Here is a 16,229-nt window from a genome sequence, read left to right on the forward strand (position 1 = left end):
GTCTGGTAGTTTAATGCATTGCGTATTTGGTTGCAGTTCTATTTTACCGTTCCCAATATCTAGTAGTTGTTCGGAAAATATTTGTGCTGATGGATCATTTTGCAATTGTACTCGCATATTTATGGTCAATCGAAGTGTTTCAACACTTCGCCATAAGAATGATTGTTTCAAACATGCATTAATCTCATCCGCGAAAGTTGAGCGAGGTATAACCGGTAAGGTCTGCCGGAAGTCACCAGACAAAAGTAAGATAACACCACCGAAAAGTCTATTATTGCTGTTTAAATCTTGCATAGTTCTGTTTAATGCTTCAAGTGAATATTTGTGTGCCATTGTGCACTCATCCCAAATTATTATAGAACTCTTTCGCAACACTGCAGCTATTCCACTATTCTTTTTGATGTTACACATTGCATCTGGTTTATTATGAACGTCCAATGGCAGCTTGAATGTTGAATGTGCTGTTCGCCCACCATCCAGTAAAGTAGCCGCAATGCCTGACGATGCTACTGCTAATGCGATTTTTTGTTGCGACCGTATTTTGGCAAGAATCAACGATATTAAAAATGTCTTACCGGTTCCACCGGGTGCATCCAAGAAAAAAAACCGCCTTGTTCAGCAGCAACAGCCAGCATAATCCGATCATAAATAATTTTTTGTTCTGCTGTCAGTAATGGTTCACTGTTCATGATAATTGTTGCTAAACTTCCATGGTCATATTGCTTTTCTCGTTGTAAATCGGTATTGACTAAGTCGGTGGCTGGACGATTAGGTGATGGCATACCATAATGATTAAGTGGTAAATTTGAAATAAGAACACATAAATCCTCGATCAAGACCAATGCTTCATTGTACATCTCTGGTGTATAATCTATGTTTTGGCATTGATTTGTTTGTCTAATTCGGTGCAAGATGTCTTCTGTCATACAATTTTTATATTTTTCCCACAAAGTTTGTGTTTGCGAGGGATAACATGTCGTCAAAATAATTGCAAACAACTGACGAATGTTATTCGGTGTTGATGTCAACGCAGCATCAGCAAGCGTTAAGTCCCAATGGTTATCGTCTTCTAGCAATTGCAGTTCACGACATGCATCCTGGTATGTATTGAATACTCGACCATTAATTGTTCGTAAAAATTCAAAAGACGTTGGTCCGGGAACATTCACCAATAACAAACGTAAATAGAAGCACTCACGTTGCTTTGGATGTACCGTGTAAAGTCTCCCCAATGTCTTAGCTTTGAATATGCCTGTAATGGAAGGATGTGGTTTTCCTTGTTTCCGTGGCTCCCATTTTTTACTGGATTTGTTCCATGTGAAGTAACGTGGAACATCACCATACACCAATGTCTTCGCGAATTGGCCAAAAACATCAGGTTTTTGACACAATGTAAAAAATTCAGTTAGAGTCGTTTTCGGAGCTTCGAACGCTCTTTGGAGAACATTTTCTCCAGTAAAGTATACACGTTGACCGTTTTCAAGATGTATTGCCAGATGTTGGACAGCAGGATCTCTTTCGTGGATGGGAAAGCTGAGAATATGCCAAATAGCTTCATTGCTGCTAATGTATCTGCCCATTTGGTATCGTGCTATTTCGTCATTTTTATTTATGTTTTGTACTTCAAATATGGCCAAATCACTGCCTTTGTTTACATATTTACAAATATACTTAATTGATTTAACAGAACTGCAAAGCTCAACATTGATATGAGCTTTGTAAGTTTTTGAAAGTAGTGGTGAGTATGGTACCACCCACTGATTATCAAACTCAACTTGATTTGGAAAGTTCGGCAGTCGCATTGTAAATGTGTGGCCACCATTCTCAGTACTTCTGCGGCGATACATTGGATAACCATCAATATCCGTGATCGTGTCATTCGTATGCGGCTTTTGGAAGTTTTTTTTACATTTTCCATTTTCCATGCACGGTGACGTCATGTTGAAAGCACCGCATGGCCCATGGATCATGTGTTTGGTGACAATATCAAATAATTCTTGATCAATTAATGGGTCTGGAATTTCGGCTGAAATTATTTGATCGATTTCTTCAGGACGGATTCTATCTTTAAGCCAAACCAAAATGTGGGCATGAGGCAAACCTCGCTTTTGCCACTCTATCGTATACAGCCAACAACGTGTGATACCAAAAATTGAATATTTAACAATAAAATCAATTAAGGATTTCAATTTTTGTTTAAACACCCGTGCAGTTAAATCATGACGATGAATGGCTTGTTGTCCTGGCAATAGTAAAGTTTGTATCTCTTCCCAATTCGGATTACATGTGAATGTAATAAATAAATCCGGTCGGCCGTAATGACGTACGTAAGTCATCGCATCTTGTATGTATTCCTGCATGTTCCGTGGGCTGCCGATGTAGCTTGAAGGTAAAATGAAAGCATTACCGATGTCATTGGGATTTAAATTTCCATCGATGTTTCCAGCAACAGCATCTCGTAAGTGAATATATTCTTCCGATCGTAGTTTCGCCTGGTTGAATCGAAGGAATCGCAAGCGTTCGCTTTCGACCTTAGCATACATATCAACAATGTATTGATGGAACAGCTGACGATATCGAAGGATATAATTGTCTTGATGTTGTCTAACCATTATTCGGTGTGCGTAGTAGTTCATTGAGCTAACTTTTTTATTTCTGTAATCACCTAAAAAAATAAAAAATAAAATGCAATACGAAATTAAAATCTATACATACAGTAAGAAAATAAATAGATAATTGTCAAATTTACCGGTATTTGGATCATACTGTTTGATATTGAGGTGATATTCATCTTGTCCTTGCCAAAATATTAATGGATATTGTAGTGCATCATATGAACGGTGTAGATCCGAAATCGTACTGACAGTGTTGTCTCGCCGTGTAATTTTTATAGATCTTTCGTCAACTGGATCACCAACCATGATAACAGCAACCTCATCAACAGTTGGAGCGTTGAATCTACCAGCATGTTCACCTAATGGTACTTTGTCGGCTTTAATGACGATTTGATAATTGTCATTTTGCAGTCGTGGCGAAACTCTTTTGATCAATTGAATTAGTTGATTGTGATCTTCTAAAAAATTTTCCAATAATATCACAATTGCTCTTTCCTCTGCTTGTTCAATAAAATTATACAGGCACCGAGTCGTCACGCGCTCTTCACAATCGCCCATAAAATAAATTTGAAGAAATTTCGGATTGTTATCAGGCATTGGCATCAGTGATCCGATTTTATGGTACACCTGGCCTTGAATTTTGAATGAAGTTTCAAAATTACGTCCATCGGATGCACGATCGCAAATTTTAGTTGCCCCAAATGACGTCATTTGGAAGCAAGAATTAAATTTGCGTATCTTACGCAAAAATAATTTGGAATCATCTGAATTGCCAGTAAGAAGGGATAATAAAGGCTCCGGCGGAGCGGGTAGAGGTGACAGCACAACTTTTCCTGATGCGCAGCACATGCCGGCTGCTTCATTCCGAAATTTCAATGCCTGACAATATTGACATACTTTATCCATTCCACCGATAGCAATTTTTGAATGCGCTGAGTAGTTAATATCTGGTGCATATTCAAAGGCAAGCCGAACGAATGATGCACGTGTTAATGAGCGGCTGATCCGTTGCCTTTGTCGATCTAGTACTCGTACTGTAGCTATGTTTCGTTCTCGTGCCGCTCTTGTTCTCGTAATATTCTGTCGCAGACGTTCGTCACGCTGTTCTTGAGATTCTTGTGCACGACTTTCTGCAGTCCTGATTCTTTGAGCTGCATTTCTTGTTTCGATTTGTTCTGGTAATTGCTGAGCTCTTTCAACACGTTTGCGTCGTGCCTCTCTGGTGCACGCGTTATTCAGTTTAGATTTTTTCGGTGGCATTTGACATTATTAATTTTAACAGATAATTTTGACTGTCAAATAATAATGTCAAATGCCACCGAAAAAATCTAACCTCAACAACACGTTTGCGTCGTGCCTCTCTGGTGCACGCGTTGTTGAGGTTAGATTTTTTCGGTGGCATTTGACATTATTAATTTTAACAGATAATTTTGACTGTCAAATAATAACAGACGAATAATTAGCAATAAATTAAAATTGCGACTATAATTTGAGATTTAAACTATCCTATCTCTCAAGTTGGATCGAACTGCACATGGTGTGCAAATTTTATTATAATCGGTTAAGTGGTTTAGGAGTCCATTGAGGACAAACATTGTGACACGAGATTTATATATATTAAGATATAGTTAAGCCCCCCCGAAGTAAAATCTGGCTATGTGCCTGCTTGCACTAGTTCAACCAACTATGCAAGCAAGAAATAATTCGCGAAGAATTTCGAAAGATCTACGCCTCAAGATTTTCGGTATATTAGGGGAAACAGAGCCTCCACCAGCTAAAAAACAAAACACCAGATGTGAAAAATGTCCCAGAAGTAAAGACAAAAAATCGAATTACACTTGTGACACATGCGGAAGGTTCATTTGTTTGAATCACCTACATTTCTTTTGCGAAAGTTGCTGCAATTTGCGAAATGAATAACTTTTTTTGTTTGTTGATATGCCACATATTAGTTTTCTAGCTGATAACTTGAACATCTGCTTTATTAGTTTTCCATAAAGTCCTAAAGAATTGAATGTTACATTTTTTCAACAGTTTTCATAGATGTGATTTTTTTATGTGAGAATTTCCAAATTTATATTTTTTCATAATATCTCATAAATTCAACTTATTCAAAAACGTTACTGCTTATAAATTTGTAGTAAATACATATAAAAACCTACTTCAGGTACAAAACTGAGAATATCCTTTTTTCCTTTTTTCTTGGTGTTTCTAATTATGGGTGTTTTTCGACCTGGGTTAATACAAAAAGAATTTTTAGAATATTTAAAATACTTGAAAGCTCCCTAAGATACAAATAAAACATTTGATGATTTTCAAAAACAAAAAATTATGAAAAAGATTTGTTAATGAGACAAGGTATCAAAGCGGCCGATTTAATTGAAATCGAGGAGAATCATTTATCAACTTTTAAATTTCAAGTTGATGCGTAGAGCAGCGATGATTCTCCCAAGTTGGCTAATTTTAAAATTAAAGGACTAAAATACTGTTGAAAGGGTTAGCAGAGAAATATTTTGGTGGGCTTCTACTGATTTCTATTAAGTGTACTATTCTGGCATAATTTCTTTCTAATGATGATAAGACATGAGAGTTCCATAGATTCCTTTTGTACTACTTCTATTTTTTGTAACCTGCTAACGAGCTAGAATTGTGAGAAAGATTAAAAAGTGTCCTAACCGCATATGTGATTAAGTGAGAAGAATCATCTATTAACTTTTGAATTTCAAGTTAGCGACGATTCTTCTGATGAGATTAGTTCACATTTGACATATTAAATAATATTGAACATGAAGAAAGGCTAGTTTGGAACTTCTCCATTTTACAATTTTTTATTGGTAGTGAGATTTATTCGACAATATTCTCGTTTATCGGCTGCTATTTGTATTCTATCAGCAATATAGTTGTACTAGAACTATGAGAAAGAATGATCATTTGTATATTACACTGCTATAATTGAAAAGTTTCCTTTTAACACATAAGTTACAGTTTGTCATAAATATCGGTCATATAAATTCTTCAAAATTCTTCTGTTACTACAACTCCTATTGTAGTCTACCATTTATATTTCTGTGTCCTAACTAATAATTGGAGAAAGGTATACAGTCGTTTAAAACAATTAACAAAATCAACAACAGCTCTTATCTATTCTTTATACATTCGTGAAAAATGCCCGCCTATTCAATTTCTTCCATTATTTGTGTATGTCCATCAAATGATAGGAGTTGCCATAGAAAACATTGGAAAGACCTAGTAAAAAGCAGCACTTCAATTTTATGAGAAGCAATCTTCCAAGCAAATTATAAAATATTTTTAAAAAAAATTACATTAATTTTATATGTGAACAGAAAATGTATTTGGGTTTCTTGGTATTCCTTAAAAGTTTATGATGTTTTCACAATGATATGATCACATAATATTGGTTTTATTTTGCTTAATCAAATAAGTTTTACAGTCAGTAAGTATTCCCTTAGCAAAAATAAAAACCAGAGTAAAATACAATGGCACATTTAACAGGCGGTGGAAGATTTTATTTATTTAATCTTTTTTTCAATGACCAAATGAGAATTCAAAAAAGTTGTTACTGTAACCACGTTCATTAAGCAACCGTTATTAAGGATTTGTAAGAGTTTTCTGATGAGACTACTTTTCATTTATAAGGCAAAATCAATAAATAAACCTGCATGTACTATCATCATAAAGCACCTTCAGGAATATATAAAAAAATATGAATATAATATTTATGCTGAATATTTGGTCTAAATAATGAATTCTAAAAATACAATCTGTTATCAGAAATGGTAAGAAATAACGCAAAACTAAAGTCGAGATAATAAACGTAAATCAAAGAAAGATGATACGCAGCGTAACGCAAAAAATACTTTGAGAAAATAGCTAGACGAGTAAATAAATTTACTATATACCAAATAAAATAATATAAAAATATAAATAGAAGTGAAAATATAAGTAGAAAGTGAAATTACCTCCCATAAAGATCTCTAAATTTTATTGAGGATTCTCTAGAGAAATTTAAATACCGACTAGTATTTTGATTAACTAATTTTATATATAATACTTTTAAAACATACTTATTAAGATTTCAAAAACTAAGAATCAAACTTTTATTTTTTTAGCAACCAGTTTAGCAATGTCTAGACAAAATATATAACAATTGCATCAATTAGAACCGGTACATCAAATATATACGGTACTTGCTTTTAGGAACATGACCCCTACCTCACAAGCTAGAACCGCTCTATGTTCTTGGGTCTGCTTGGGAAAGATGGGATTCTCTATTAATATATATTGTAATGTAATAGAAGTTCCAACTAACTAATGGAAATTGAACACCCGGAAAGAATAACAGGAAAATAAATTAGGACCTTATGAAAAACATATACATTGGAAAACAAACAAGACTCAAAAAAAAGAGTGATCTGTGCGAATTCTATGTTTGGAGTTATTGCATAATCGGGTCCCTAGGACCCAGGGGTGACGTCTTATGTAACTTTTTGTAGTTCTTCTTCTTCTTCTTCTTCTTCTTATTTTAAGACTATGTCTTGTGTTTTCAAAGAGGCAGCCTAAGTTGTGACTCCGAGGACCAGCTCTCATACCAGCGCTTTGGTGGTCTTCCAGGCGGTCTACTTGTATTGGGTCTCTCTTCCTTTGCGATTTTTGTCATTCGATCGTCGTCCATTCTATTGACATGATCTCTCCATGGTCTTCTTCTAGTTCTGGCCCATCTCACTATATCCGGAACGTCACACATTCTTCTAATTTCATTGCTCCTTATTCTGTCTCTTAGTGTTTTCCCTGTGATTGAGCGTAATGTCTTCATCTCGGTCGTTCTAAGAATCCGCTTAGTAGTTGCAGTCTCCGCTCTCGTTTCTATGGCGTATGTCATTACTGGTCTAACACAAGTTTTATATATCCGTGTTTTGCTTTCGATACTTAAAAATTTATTCCTCCATATCACGGTTCGAAGGAATCCTGATATCCTTGATGCTGCTGTTGTTTGCGTTTTGACTTCTTGTTTCAAGTTCCTATTGCTCGTGATGTTAACTCCTAAATATTTGAAGGACATAACCTGCTCTACACTTTTATTATAAATTGCCAGTTTGCATCTTCTTGGTTCTCTCGCTATTGTCAAGGATTGTATCTTTTGTGTCGATATGATCATATTCAATTTTCCTGCAACTGTTTCAAATATGTGTAGCAGTTTTTGAAGATTATCCTCATCTTCGGATATCACAACCGCGTCAACAGCGTAGCAAACTATCTTAAACTCATGTTTTCCCATTCTGTATCCTCTGCCTGCCGTTTTGACTTCTTTTATGATTTCGTCCATTATAATGTTGAAGAGTATTGGGCTGAGACTATCTCCTTGTCTGATCCCTGTTGATACTGGCATTTTACTGGAGAGTTCGTTATTTACTCTTACACATGTGCTATTTCCGTTGTTCATGTCCCGAATGATGTCTATTGTCCTTTGGTTTACGCCTCGTTCTTTTAGTAGCTCAATGACGTCATGTAATCTCACTCTGTCAAATGCTTTTGTTAAGTCTATGAAGCACATAAACGCGGTTTTATTGTACTCTATGGCCTTTTCGGCAATCTGTCTTAAGATGAATATAGCGTCTAGTTGATCTATTTTGTCTAAATTCCTGTTGTTCTTCGCTCATGCCGCTACTTGAGATTTCTTCTGCAATAATTTTTGTTAGTAATTTTGAAGTCGTGCTTAGGAGGCTGATCCCTCTATAATTATTTGGATCTTTCTTTTCCCCTTTTTTAAAGACGGGGATCGTTATGCTCACTTTCCATTCCTCTGGTACTTTTCTCTGGTCGTATATCTTGTTGAACATGACATGCATTTGGTCTATTAATTCATTGCCACCATATTAAGAAGCTCGTTATTAATGTTATCCAGCCCTGGTGATTTCCCGTTTTTCATCTTGCGCATTTTTGCTTCAAATTTATCTCTTGATATTAATTGTTGTTGGATGTCTTCTCCTTCCCCAGATATATTTTCTTGTTTCTGTTCTGTGGGTTGGCTTGTTATTGTGTCACCGTAGAGTTCATGGAAATACCTTTCCCATTCTTTTAACGTTATTGTTTTCGTGTGGATGTATTCATTGATTGGTCTTTTGATGTTCCTTATCATATTCCAGATCTTTTTTTGTCCTCCATATAAGTCGTTTTCCATGTCTGATGAGTATTTCTCCCAGAATTGTCTCTTAATCGTTTGTATTTCCACATTTGTCCTATTCCTCACGACTTTGTAATCAGCATATGTAATTGTTTGACTTCTATATTGAAGATATGCTTTTCTTTTTTCTTCCGCAAGTGATTTGATTTCGTGTGTGAACCATGGTTTCGTGTTGGGCTTTCAGTTTAGGTTCACCTTTCGTTTGCCTAATGCCTCTTCTGCAGCTGTCCTTATATTAGTACTTAATCTTTTCCATGCTAGTTCTACGGTATCATCTTTCAAGATCTTGTTTTCATTTATTACCTTCCTTAGTCTTTGCTGGTAGAGGTTTTTTGTAGTTTAGTTCTTTTTAGTTTATCGTAGTTATTAGATCCGTTTTAATTTCAATTTTTGTCAATAATAAAGACTTTGAAGCTACTAAAGAACAAAAACTTAGAAGCTACTAAAGAACGACTTTTAAATGAAGATTTTACTGACTTGAATGATGGTTTAAAAGAAGACGAATTCAACAGTGACCCCGAACGGGATGTCGAAGAGGTGGTTGACATAGCTACAGCTGTTGGAAACGCAAATGAAGATTCAAGTGATGAAGAATTGATAGAATTCAACAGAATTTAGCAATGAAGAACTGTTTTCCAACAACAGAGGGCCGATGACGTCATGAAGATGAAGGAGATGAGTCTACTCTCTACTACTACGGAAAACCAGTGGGAAAGAACAAAATTAGAATAAAATGGAGCTCAAAGGAGCCAACAAGACGAGGTAGGCTAAATACTCATAAAATTGTAAGAATCTCTTATCTAAAAGGAAACGTTAAAGCAATGGGAAAGGATGCTAGTGCCTCAGAGATATTTGACGATTTATTCACTCCAGAAATTGTAAACGAAATTCTTATTCATACAAATACAAAACCATCAATAATAAGACCAAAATATAAAGACCCAAGCCGTCCAGAGATAAGAGATACCAATTTTATTGAACTGAGAGCTTTGTTGGGGCTGCTTCTGTTTCAGCTCGTCTTCTTTCATTTTGCCACCTAGGGCACGCAAAAAAGGTATGTTAAACATCGTCCTGTTCATTGCCACAATACTGGTAAAGTGGCGAGTCTTTTATTTTGAATCTGCAGAAGTATGCTGCAAAGCATCCATGTCCACATAATAGCTGGGACAAGGCGTACGTTATCTCCCCATGTCCTCTCTTGTGCCAAGGTTTAAGTTCCGGTATGAGTCTTTTGGTCCAAGCACCCAAGTGGTGTGTTGCTTCCCATTTTCTTTGCCATTTAGTTAGCGTGTTTTCTTTCTCTGTTGTTTTAACTGCTTGCTCTTTTCCATGTGTGGCGGTTCTCTCGTTCACCAATAGGTCTATGGGTATTATACCCGCCAATACTAATATTGCCTCGGTGGATACAGTACGGAACGCACTGCATATGCGGATAGCTAGTTTTCTCTGTATCTTGAGGAACATAGATCTATACTTCAGATGTTTCAGAGATTCTTGCCATACTGGTGCAGCGTATAGCATAATCGAGTGGGCTACCGCCGACAGCAGTTTGCGCTTACTTGACGATGGTCCCTCTCTTTTCGGCATCAGGCGGCTAAGAGCCATTATCGTCGCTTCAGCCTTACGGCTTGTGTTTACAATATGAGCCTTCATTTTAGCGCCCTGATCGAAAAATACCCCTAGGTATTTAGTTTGTGGTTGAGTGAAGACCGGTGTGTCTATTATATCGATAGTCACCTGTTTAACAATCTTTCTGTCCACCAGCAACGTTGCCTCTGTTTTTTCTGACGCCAATTCTAGTCCTCTGGATTTCATCCATTCCACAACCCTTTGCACTGCTAAGTTGGTCACAGCTACGATTTCGTTCTCCGTCTTCCCACTCGCTACTACCGCCAAGTCGTCAGCGAATCCAATAAGCACGACTCCTGGCGGCATATCCAGGCGTAGTACATCGTCGTAGTAGACGTTCCACAAAGTGGGTCCAAGTACAGAGCCTTGCGGTACACCACTTGTCACTTCCATGTTAGTTCTGTCGCCAATTAAGATCCTTCGGTTGGTGAAGTAGCTTTTTACCATTCGTATCAAATATGGTGCTATCTTTCTTTTTTCAAGTTCTCTTACGATGCCTTGCCAGGGTGCCGAGTTGAAGGCATTTTTGACATCCAGGGTCACTAGCAAGCATAGTTTTCTATTTTGATGTGCGAGTCTTTTTGCTTTATTTACCTCTTCCATTACTCTCAGCATAGCGTCTATGGTCGATTTCTTTTTCACAAATCCAAACTGTGTATCTTCAACTATTCTTTCTTTTATAAGGTGCTCTAGTAGTTTTCCCATGCAATTTATTAGGCACAGCGGTCTGTATGTGAGTTTTGATTGTCCTTCTTTACGTGGTTTTTCTATGAGCAGCAATTTGGCGGTTTTCCAGATATCTGGGAATTCGCCCTTCAGGATTTGCTGGTTCATTACATTCAGACAGATTGGTGAAAGTCTTTGTGCGACACATCTAATTATCTCCGGTGGTATATGGTCGGGTCCTGCAGCCTTTTTTAATTTGATCCTGTTTGAAGCTCGATCCAGCTCTTCTGCCGAGAATAGTGGAATAATGTCTCGTACCTCAGTGGTACTCCACTTAGTTTTCTGGTGTTGTGGGAACAGCTTCTTAGCTTCGTCAAGCATGAGTTCTTCTGACAACGCAGGAGGTGATGTCAAGCTCAGTTTATTCATCACTATCTTGTATCCCAGTCCCCATGGGTCTTCTTCAACTTCTTCAATGACCCTTTTCCATTTAACCTGTTTTGCTCTTAGGATGGCGTTCTTTAGCCGCGCTCTTTCTTCTTTGTAGGCTTGCCGGGATGTATCTTTTTGTTCTTGCGATATATTAGGTTTTTTATGGAGCCTTGTCATATTTCTCTTCCGTGTAAGGCATTTTTTCCGAGTCTCGGCGATTTCCGCTGACCACCAGTAAGCTGTTTTTTTCCTGTCACTTGGGATACCCTTTCGTTGGAATGTATTATCACATGCATGGCTGATGTTCTCAATTAATCTTTCTGGCTTTAAGGTTTGTTCTCTTGATGGTAATTTGCTTCGCAGTTCATTTATGAAGTAATCCATTTGTGTCGTATCCACCCTCCAGCCGCGGCTCTTCATCTTCGTTCTTACGCTATCTTTCTTAATAGCTATATCAAAATAAATGTAATTGTGGTCTGTAAGATTTTCCTCTTCAGACACTCTCCAGTTCGTTACTAAAGGCGCTATATTGGTTGCCGCGAATGTTATATCGATAATGGATGAGCTTTGGCCTCTACGGAAGGTAGGTTCACATCCGGTGTTCAGTGAAATTAAGTTTAGTTCTGAGGCCCATTCAGAAAGAATATCGCCTCTAGAATCATTTGTTGTTGAGCTCCACATCATTGATTTCCCCGCAAACCAGGCACTTATTTTTCCGTGTAGCCATACTATTTTTCAGTTCATACAGTAAATGTTGGAACTCTTCGAGCCTTATATTTGGCGACATATAACAGCTATATATAGTGATTTTGATGCAGTCAATCCAGACAAATCCATTTCCCTGTCCCCAACCTTGTATCGATATGTGCTTGCTTGCTGGTAAGCAAATTGCTGCATCTATATTGATATCTGTGTACCAGCCGCTCTTTTTAGCTAAATTCTTGTTTGGTTCGCTTATGATTGCAATGTCTATTTCATTTGTAGCTGTTGTTTGTCGCAGTAAGTCATGTGCTGGAATACGCCTACCTAGGTTAATTTGAACTAGTTTGAACATTTTGTTGGCGGTTTGTTCGCAGCATTTTTATCTCTCCTCTATATAAAGGGCACTTTAGGGAAAGTGGCCTATGACCGGGGATGTTGCATAGTACGCAGTGAGCTTCTTTCGTGCAGTCTTTTTTCTGGTGGTTATCTCCCCCACATTGTATGCACAGTCGTGTTCTATCAGGGCCCTTGCAGAATTTGGCTATATGACCAATTTCCCAGCATCGATGACACGAGTCCACTCTCACCCTTTCTCTCACACTGCAGTTGACCAAACCAATTCTTATTTTGCCCATTTTGAGTAGGCTATCGGCAGTTTCTTTTGGCATAAAGACGGTAGCTGCTTGTGTCCCGCCATAGTCAGGCCTCAAAGAGCTAACTCTTATGTCTCCTGTTGGTTTTCTTCCCTTGTCGATGTCTCTGATAGCAGCTTCCACTTCTTGTTTGCTAGTGACAGCATCAATGTTCTTAATATGGAGGACAACCTACGCTTTTTGGACCCCTCTTAGCGCTTTAACTCCATTCCTTCCCCTAAGAGCTTCAACTAGTCGTTCTGCGCCCCCAGCTGTTTCCTCCATTTTGAGGAGTAGGTTCCCGGACTTCGTCATGCGGACACCCCCAACACTGTCACTTAATCCTTTCTCTTGCACATCTTTTTTAACCTCCTTCAGTAAATCAGCATAGGTTCGGTCGCCTACGTCAATGATTACTGCCTCTCCTTGTTTCCTGGACTGAGCTCTCGTTTGTCCCTTATTGTTTGATTGCATGCAGATGACAGCTTCCACGTTATTTTCTCTACATGCACACTCTAGTACCTTAAGGGCCTGGTCTTCGTCCCATTCTTTTGAGGGAACCACGGTGATGTGCTTGACTCCTTTGTGCCTCATCGCCTCTGTAAGTCTTTTACATGCCATATACAGTTGGAACAAGTCTTGTTCTTTGTCTTGTTCATTTGGCAAGCCGACAAAGAATGTGAAGTTTACTACTTCAGTCTCCCCTTCATCTTCCATCTAAATCTTGCTGTTACTTGCCACACTTATAACTTTTCCAGGCTGTATTTTGTTTGCTTCGACAAGCTTCCAAATGTGTGGTATTCTGACGGCGACTTCCTGCACAATTTTGTTTTCTGCAGCTTTTTTTGTATCCATGAATATGGCTAGGTCTCTTCCATCTAACACTCTCCGCATATTTTCGGTTATTTTTTTTGTTTTTTTGGAAACACTCATTTCTCCACTTCTCTCCAATCAAATTCTTCAGGGATTCTTCGTTTAGGCCTTTGGTTAAATGTGTGTCTATTTCGTGTGGCGTTAGCTTCTCTGGGCCGTCAGTTTGGGTTGACGAACATGTTACTGGTCTTTCGTTTGTTTGAGTGCCCACCTCACGGGTATTTATCTTCACGGTCTTCTCATCTTGCGGCTTGGGTTTATCCGGGCTGTCTACAGCTCTTCTTAGAGTGTCCTGGGCTTCTCTTGTCGTGAGTTGCTCTGTTAATCTTAGCAGTTTCGTAGATATTTCTCTAATTTCCTTTTTGGTATTTGTGCTCTCACGAGCAGTCTTCACTAAGGCTTTCGTTTCAAGCACTAGGGAATCGATAATCCTCAGGATTTTGGTTCCCGGGTCTATTGTTTTCCTACTTTGTGACATAGCAATATCAACGATGCTAATATTTTCTAGTCGCTTTCTTTTAGCCGACTGCTGTTTGTTTGAAGTCCAGCCGGTGTCATCATCAGTTGACAAATTGGGAACGGATCCTCTTCTTCCAGGGGGAGATCTTGCTAAAGAGCTTCTCCTTGCAAAGGGGTCTATTTCCATTCCAGTCACCGTATCCAGCACCCCGGCCTGGTCTCCTACCGCGAGCGCATAGTGGTCGCTTGCTGACGGTCGAGGGGGGCCCACTCTCTCACCACCACTCTCGACCGGTACTGAGGTATCCCTCCTCTGCACCGTACTCTCCTCATTATTTCGTTCCATAATTCATTTATTTTCAATGTTTTTGGAATTTGTTCGGGTTCCTTTCCTAGATCAGCTGTCTTCCCCACGACTAATGAGCCCGATCTACCCATTGATGGCCGCCCGCTTCGGGTCAGACGTCATCCTGCCAGTTTTTTGGTCCGCGCCGACTACTTAATTTCGCCGGTACCTCCCATATCTGCGAGGAGTGCCCCTATCCGCCACCTGGGGACGCGCTGGATGGGAGTACTGGCATCTCCACACCAGATATATGTATATATATATATATATATATATATATATATATATATATATATTTATATATATATATATATATATATATATATATATATATATATATATAAAAGAAAGTCGTGTTAGTTACTCCACTTATAACTCAAGAACGGCTGAACCGATTTAGCTGAAAACTGGCAGGGAGGTAGTTTAGAGCCAGGAGAAGGACATAGGATACTTTTATCCCGTTCGACAGCATTCCCGTGTGACTTGACATGAAACGTCAGTCACTATAAAACGTGATATAACAAAAAAGAATCAGACTTGGAATAACAAAACGCAAATGACAGCTATGTAATTGACTTATAATGACAGATATGTAATGACGTATGGATGACAATTTGATATTTGTAAGAAATCAATAATAAAACTATTTCTAATAAATAGATAATTAACAATTATAAAGTTCCATAAGTCTGGAACAGATGGCGCCGTAAGCTAATTTCTTTACAGAGAACTGTAAAATTTCGTCCTTTATACCTCATAGATGGCGCCACACTTTAATGTGATATATTTTCTGAGACTACACACTATAGATGTCTTATTTTGCCTATGCCACTTAACGTCGCGTCTTTCAAATCATTTTTCATTTTGTCTTCGTTGCGTACACTACCTCGAATATTTTTTTACTTCTAACTTACAGAGAACAGCGAAATTTATTCACATTAAAAATTCAATTACTATTTTTAGTAAAATGCCATCTAAAAAATCCAACCTTAATGCAAGCAAGAAGCAAGAAGACTCGACGTGCACGTGTTGAAAGAGCTAATGAATCAGTCGAACAGAGAGCAGAAAGAAATGCAGCTCAAAGAATTCGCACAGCTGACATTCGTGCACGAGAACACCGTGATAATCCTCGACAAGAAAATGCATTGAGAACTAGGGTGGCACGTCATCAACACATAGATTCTTATATAGAACAAACCCGAGAAAATCATCGAACCAACCGTGCAGTAACATGTGGATCATTTGTTCGTCATTTAATTATGAACCAAACATCAATCACTCGGTTGATTCCAAAGTTACTATTGGTGTGATGGACAAAATATGCAATTATTGTCAGGCATTAACATTTCGCAACGAAGCACCCGGCATGTGTTGCGCATCAGGAAAAGATGTATTGTCGCCACTCCGTACTCCACCTATACCTTTGAAATCCCTTCTTTCTGCATTTCGAATGAATCAAAATTATTTTTGCGTAAGACACGAAAATTTAGTTCTTGCTTCCAAATTACGTCGTTTGTAGCATCCAAAGTTTTTGATTTGTCATCAAATGGTCGTAATTTTGAGACAACAATCAAAATTCAAGGCCAGGTATATCATAAAAATGGATCATTGATGCCAATGTCAAATGAAGATCCAAAATTTCTGCAGATCTATTTTATGGGCAATTGTGACGA

General features: G+C 38.1%; 1 protein-coding gene across 1 annotated transcript; it reads right to left on the reverse strand.

Moving 5' to 3' along the window:
* Positions 1 to 560: 560 nt before the first annotated feature.
* Positions 561 to 3,875, reverse strand: LOC130895323 (uncharacterized). The gene is made up of 3 exons (XM_057802550.1): positions 3,359 to 3,875; positions 2,750 to 3,247; positions 561 to 2,665 (listed from the first exon to the last, which is right to left on the reverse strand). Exons 1-3 carry the CDS (start codon positions 3,873 to 3,875, stop codon positions 561 to 563), a joined length of 3,120 nt encoding a protein of 1,039 aa, XP_057658533.1.
* Positions 3,876 to 16,229: the final 12,354 nt, after the last annotated feature.

Source organism: Diorhabda carinulata, chromosome 6 (assembly GCF_026250575.1).
Source record: "Diorhabda carinulata isolate Delta chromosome 6, icDioCari1.1, whole genome shotgun sequence".
NCBI classification, from domain to species: Eukaryota; Metazoa; Arthropoda; class Insecta; order Coleoptera; family Chrysomelidae; genus Diorhabda; species Diorhabda carinulata.